Below are 6593 nucleotides of genomic sequence, written 5' to 3'. Positions count from 1 at the left end.
GCCTATGTACAATTATCTCTTTATACAAATGTTTCTGAATTTTCACATGAGCCCTATGTGATATTTTTTATTATCCCATCTTACAATAAGGACTTTTAGACACAGAATGTTAAGTAATGTTCCCAGGATGACATATATGTTACGTGGATGAGAGAAGAACAATTTTAAAAGCCAGGCCAAAAGAATAATAATAATAATTCAATTTGACACAGTAAACAAGGGGGAACCACTATTATTTCACCGGTAGATGTGGTATTTTAGGATATCTTGTGCAAAAGTGTTCAGGATGAATTTCGAAGAGATAGTTGAAGAAACCATTTCAATAATAAAACAGCCAACTGATGCATACCTGGGCTAGGATTATGGCTGTAGTGGGAATTAATCTGAAAAACACTTTGACAAAAAATTATTTTTAAGGATTGGATGAGAGAAGGGATTCAAGAAGCAGCTAAGGTTTCTGGTTTGGGTTATTTGGTCATTAACTTTTTTTTTAAAGTTCATAGTTAGGAGAATAGTCTTTAAAGCAATGTGGTACAGTATAGCGATTTGACAAAAAAAATAACTTACATGTTTTTGAATATATTGAGTTTGATATAATGATAGTGTGTGCAAGTAGCTTGGAATACTGTATGAAATTAGGGTTAATGATGCAAATTTGAGATACACACTGTGTGAGTAAGTGAGTTTTCCTAGGCAATAATTATGTAGGACAAGAAAAAAGTGTTTTTCTGAGAGATACTGAAAAGATAAATATATTGTTATTTTAAGTATTTTAAATTGCTAATGTTAGACATGCTTATTATTCCAAAGGGCAGTCTATTCAAGTTCCATGATACATACACACAAGTCCCCAGTGTGGGGGTGCTTGCTCTTCATATGTTCAAATGCTCTAAAAATATTAAATATGATTCTGAAAGTTTTCTTCCTTTTTTTTTATTTATAGAAACTACTTTGTGCTGCATTCTTCACACTCTTAATCATTAGACATGGGAATCAGAATGTTATGGGCAACATAAGTATATTGAAAGTTCTACATAAATATATTACTAATTAGCTACTTTAATAACAGCATTATTTAGACACTAAACTTCAAAGCATTGGTTCAAAGTGGTGGCAGATGATGGAGGATCTCTTACACACACACACACTGCCACCATAATAATTCTGATGGCATTGTGGACATTTAAGAATTTTCCCTAGAGGATTCCACAATGCCTCATGAGGTTAGTCCTCAAATTAAAATTTGCTACTTTGCTCAACTGAGAGTTTAGTAATAATAGCTTATTGAAGCTTAAGTGGCTTTTAAACCTTTTAGTAGTTACCCTGCCCCCCCCCCAAAAAAAAACTGTATCTGGAATCCAAATATATAAAACAGATGTCACCTTGAAAATCTCAAGACTGACTTGGCTGGGTGCAGTGGCTCACACCTGTAATTCTACCACTTTGGGAGGCTGAGGCGGGAGGATTGCTTGAGGCCAGGAACCAGCCTGGGCAACATAGGGAGACTCCCCATCTCTACAAAAAATAGGAAAAAAATTAGGCAAGTGTGGTGGTACACACCTGTGGTCCCAGCTACTTGGGAAGCTGAGGCAGGAGTATTGCTTGAAACTGGGAATTTGAGGATACAATGAGCTATGCTGATTCTACTGCACTCTATCCCAGGCAACAGAATGCGATGCTGTCTTAACAACAACAACAACAAAAAGATTTAATTAAATTAATAAGCAAGTCTGGAAAAGGAATAAAAACTATTGTTGTTGTTGTTTTTGTTTTTAGAGATGGGATCTTGCTCTGTTTCCCAGGCTGCAATGCAGTGGTACAGTCATAACTCACTGTAATCTCGAACTCCTGGGCTCAAGCAGTCCTCCCACCTTGGCCTCCCAAAGAACACTGGGATTACAGGCATGAGCCACTGCACCCAGCCTTGTAATAAAAACTTTTTATTGCAAAGTTGAATTATTACTAATTTCAGCATTCATTAATATTCCTTATTATATAAAGACTGAGATATGAAGCACTCCAAATCATAATATGGTAAACAAAACATGATAAATGTCATGTTCACTTGTTATTATACAACTGTCAACATATAATGAACAACATTGCCCAGGGTCATGATGCCTAGCATTTAATTGAGCTCTGTGCATTGTGTTGTGAGGGGATGCAGTTTTATGTGGATGTCTATACATAAGTCTGGATTCAAAACCAGACCTGTTTAGTGAGTGAAATATTTACAGTAAGCTCCTATATATTCAGAGATGACAGTAAAAGCTTTGTTCCAAGACCTATTCATTAAAAGGTTGAATCAGGCCATTCAAGTTAACATGTTAAAGCTCTGTGTGTAACAAAGGAGTATGTGTTATTTGTGTGTGTGTGTGTGTGTGAATGTGAATGATTTCTTTATATTCCAATCAAATGTTTATGGAACCTCCGAATTGTCCTTATCCCTGGTGAATTGGGATAAGGCTTGGAAAATGCAGATCTGGGCTATTAAGTTTAGCTTTTTCTTTAGTCGTTACTTTAGAATCCACAAAATAACTGAATGTGTACATGGTAATTTTATAGATCCTTTTCTTTCTGGAATCCTGTTATTAATGTTCTTGGTATTAGATACCAACTTCAAAATCTGGAGAAGGAATGTATTTCCCAAGAGTAATATAGAAATCCTCGTTAGGACATTTCTGTATTTCTTAATAACAAGCCATGCCCAAAATGTAGTTTCCCCAGTTTGACCATCAAGCTGTCAGTGCTCCAGGGACATGACTAAAAATATCCATGTGAAAGAACAGCAGTTAATAATGCTGGGAGTAAACTAGCAGGAACAATGAGAGTCAGGCAGTTCTGGGATTAGCAATTAGGTATTCGTGTGAACTCAACAGTTAAGCAGCAAAGGCCACCACTAACCCTTAAAATATAGTGATCTTTAATATTTATTTGAATAGGGAAAATTTGTGACACATACATTTTCTAGTTTTTTTTTTCTGCTAATTGTAGAGCAGCCAGGAACCTTTTAAAAGAGAGGCTGAGACAAGAATTGCTTGAGCCCAGAAGTTCAAGACCAGCCTGGGCAACATAACAAGACCTGTCTCTTAAAAAAAAAAAAAAAAAAAAAAAAAAAAAATTCTAAAATTGTGTATATGTTAAACTTTTCTCCAATGTAAGATTTTTCTAAATGTGGAAGATAATATTTTTAGAAATTGAAATGAGCCAGGTACTTTTTTGCAAATATATTTAATGTTTTGTGCTATAGTATATGTGTTTAAACTCTTGGTTTATTTAATAAGATAGAATTAATTTCTATAAAATGAAGTGGACTCTCTAGAAGTTCATTTGACTTAGAATTACCAGGTGTTCATAAAGTTTATCTTTATATAGAGAAATTAATTTGTGTTCTACGTATGACTGTATAGATACACGTACATCTGGGTATGACATCAATTCCTATTTTCTGACATATATAAGATCGTTAGGAGTAAAGGAAATAGCATTATAAAAGCAGGTATATGTCTGCTTTCTTCCTTGGTGCTTAAATATATAAATGGTTGTATTTACATGTAATTTATGTGTACAATATATGTATATTGTCATGTAAAATATATGGTAAATAGGGCCAATTTCTTTCAGTGGCTCTGAAAATTCATTGTTGCATGATAGTTCTGTGTGGTATTGGGGTTACTTGTAAATAATCTGTGTACATAACATGTCTTGTGGATTTTGCATGCTACACTAATCTCTGTTAAATCTATCCCCTCTTTATTCAGAGTATGCTGTCAAGGTCCTTTAATTCCAATTTTACTGCTGTAAGCAGTTTTCAGTATGGCAGCTCTAGGGATCTGCATGGCAGCCAAGGCAGTCTTGCCTTGAGTGTTGCAGACGGAAGAGGTTCTGGTGGGCACATTTTTCGAGTGAGTACCTACAGTAGACCAATACTTCTAGCATGTAGAGAAAAAACCCAAAATTTTAAACGTTTTAATGTTTCTAGAAAAATAATTTACTGTGGGTTAGAAACCTTAATTTCCTATGAGTTCTTCCATGGCTTAGTTCTAAAACTTTCTTCAAAGCTGATTTAGTCCTTATCTCTTAAAGTTTCTTTGGTCATAAGCAAGGGATGTAGTCAGCTTTTATATATTTATGCAAAAAGGAATGAACAGTAGGAAAAATCATCTGAGAGGTTTTTAAAAATTTTATTCTTTGCAGGATTTTTTTCTTAATATTAAAATTAGTTTGCTGTTCCTAACTCAAGATTTCAAGGCGCTATGCCATATGTAATCCAGAGCTGATATAGGGAGAAGTAATTTTAACTCCAGGTGATTGAGAATTGGCTAATAAAAAGCACTACCTGTAACTATGTTTAATCATAATTCGCTGGATATGATTAAATGTGAGGCTAAAGAAACTGTAATAAATACTAATGAAAAGGCAAACCCATGCCTGGCACGTTGGCTCACACCTATAATCCCAGCACTTTGAGTGGCTGAGGCAAGAGAATCACTTCAGGCCAAGAGTTCCAGACCAGCCTGGGCAACATGGCAAGACCTCATCTCTACAAAAAAAAAAAAAAATTAGCCAGATGTGGTGGCATGTGCATGTAGTCCCAGCTACTCAGGAGGCTGAGGCAGAAGGACTACTTGAGCCCATGAGTTAGAGACTGCAGTGAGCTATGATGATGCCACTATACTCCAGCCTGGGCAACACAGTGAGACCCTGTCTCTTTAAAAAAAAAAAAAAAAAGGCAAAACCCAAATCCTTTATTACCCACATTTTACCGTAGTCCTTAGTAGTAAAGAAGAAAGGTTTGTTATTTTAATGAAAGTTAAGTGTAGAGGATAGAAAGGCAGAAAAAGAGAAAGAACAACTCAGGCCTGGCTCTGTTTCAAGATTTTTCTCTCTGTAACAATTTGAGGTGGTAGCATAGCCTCTTGACAGATACTTCTTCTGTCCCTCTCCTTCCAACTTGTAAGGATGTTTCCCCCTTACAACCCTATTTTATCCCCTCCCCAAAGTTTCCATGTTAACTCTTCACTTAGTTCTGGGTCCTTTACTTTTTCCTGGTTATAACCACTTTCCCCTATTTTTATACATCCCTGGATTTTCTCTGTTGTGTTCTAGAGTAGGAACAGTTTCCTGGATTCACTTTGCTCTGGCTACACCTGATGTAGCCTTACCCTGTCCTCTTGTCACCTACCACCATATGGTTTCTATGCTGTTATAGTGGAAGCAGTCATTTCTCAGTTTAAAGAGGGAGAGAAAAAGGTGGTAAATTTAATCCCTCATTTAAACAGAGTACATGTGGTAAAGACCAGTGTCTTTTATTATATTAACTCCAGGGGGAGTTTTTGCCATTTATAATCATCTGAAACAATTACTCTTTCTAAATTCTTTTACAGTAACATTTTGTGCTTGTTTTTCTTAAATTCAGAGCCTTTGAGTCCATTGAATTTTACTTTTTCACGCATAATATGCTTGTTATTTTCAAAAGTAGATAAGCATAGTTGTATATTCCAGGCTTGAATTTAAATTTCAGGCTGTGAGCTAAATTGATTAATATGTGTTTTAAAAGCTCATCTCAAAAAGGGAGAAGGAAAATAAAGTATTCATTGCGTAAATACACAAAGTTAGATCAAACCATAACCAAAAATTCTAAGCCATGGTTTGAACTAGCAACTAACTGCATGTAATAGATCTGTTGCAGACATAGTTTCTAAAATTAATTATAAATCCTTAAGTTTATAAGTATCTTGTAATATATCATAACAAAGTAGATTTTAGGTTGTTTTTATAAGACTAGAAGTTTATTGATACTGCTCATCATTAAAATTTAGGGGGAAAAAATCCTGTGTGGTACTATGGCTATTAAAAAAACAACAATTTTTTTACCAAAAATCTCTTTATAATACTCAACAGGAGTATATTTTAATTGGTCCTAAAATTTGAGACTCTGATTAATAACTAAATTTATTGTTAAAACGTGTTAAAAGCCAGGTATTACTATAAAACTAAAAGGAAAAAACATGTTGGCCAGGCAATGGCTCACGCCTGTAATCCTAGCACTCTCAGGCGGGCTGAGGTGGGAGGATCCCTTGAGCCCAGGAGTTTGAGGTTGCGGTAAGCTATGATGATGCCACTGCACTCTACCCTGGGCGACAGGGCAAGACTCTGTCTCCAAAAAAAAAACAAAAAAAGAACACGTAGTTTGTCTTCTACATCTGTGCATTATAAAGAAATAGATTAACAGTATCTATCCATGTAAACTTTTCACACAAGAACAAACATCTTACTATGTACCTTTGGAAGAAGAATATTAATTGATGGCGGTGATGATGGTAATGTTTGATTTGGGTCTTCCATCTTTTCACTATCTAGTAATATTTTTCCTAGCCTTCTCTCCAGTATCATCATCGTTTTGGTTTCACATCTTAAAGAGCATTATTTGTTTACTTTTTATTTTCCCCTCATTTGAAGCATTCCCAGACATCCAGTCCAGGAGATCCTGGCCAAGATGATATATTCATTTCAGGACAGCAGAACTACTCGTCAGCTACACTTAGTAACAAAGATGTTCCTCCAGACAGCTTGATGAAAGTAGGTGCTGA

General features: G+C 35.4%; 1 protein-coding gene across 1 annotated transcript in view; it reads left to right on the top strand.

The window, feature by feature from the left end:
* ERBB2IP (erbb2 interacting protein) overlaps positions 1–6593 on the top strand; it is a 158021-nt gene that overhangs the window by 138969 nt on the left and 12459 nt on the right. The window contains exons 20-21 of the mRNA XM_012664503.1: positions 3762–3905; positions 6463–6582. Of these exons, the coding sequence (XP_012519957.1) occupies positions 3762–3905; positions 6463–6582 (264 nt within the window). The remainder of the gene's footprint in view (positions 1–3761; positions 3906–6462; positions 6583–6593) is intronic.

The sequence above is a fragment of the Propithecus coquereli genome, unplaced genomic scaffold (assembly GCF_000956105.1).
Source record: "Propithecus coquereli isolate 6110/MARCELLA unplaced genomic scaffold, Pcoq_1.0 Scaffold9, whole genome shotgun sequence".
In the NCBI taxonomy this organism is placed as follows: domain Eukaryota; kingdom Metazoa; phylum Chordata; class Mammalia; order Primates; family Indriidae; genus Propithecus; species Propithecus coquereli.
Note: the sequence above shows the minus strand (reverse complement) of the source record. Positions and strands in the feature narration are given on the sequence as shown.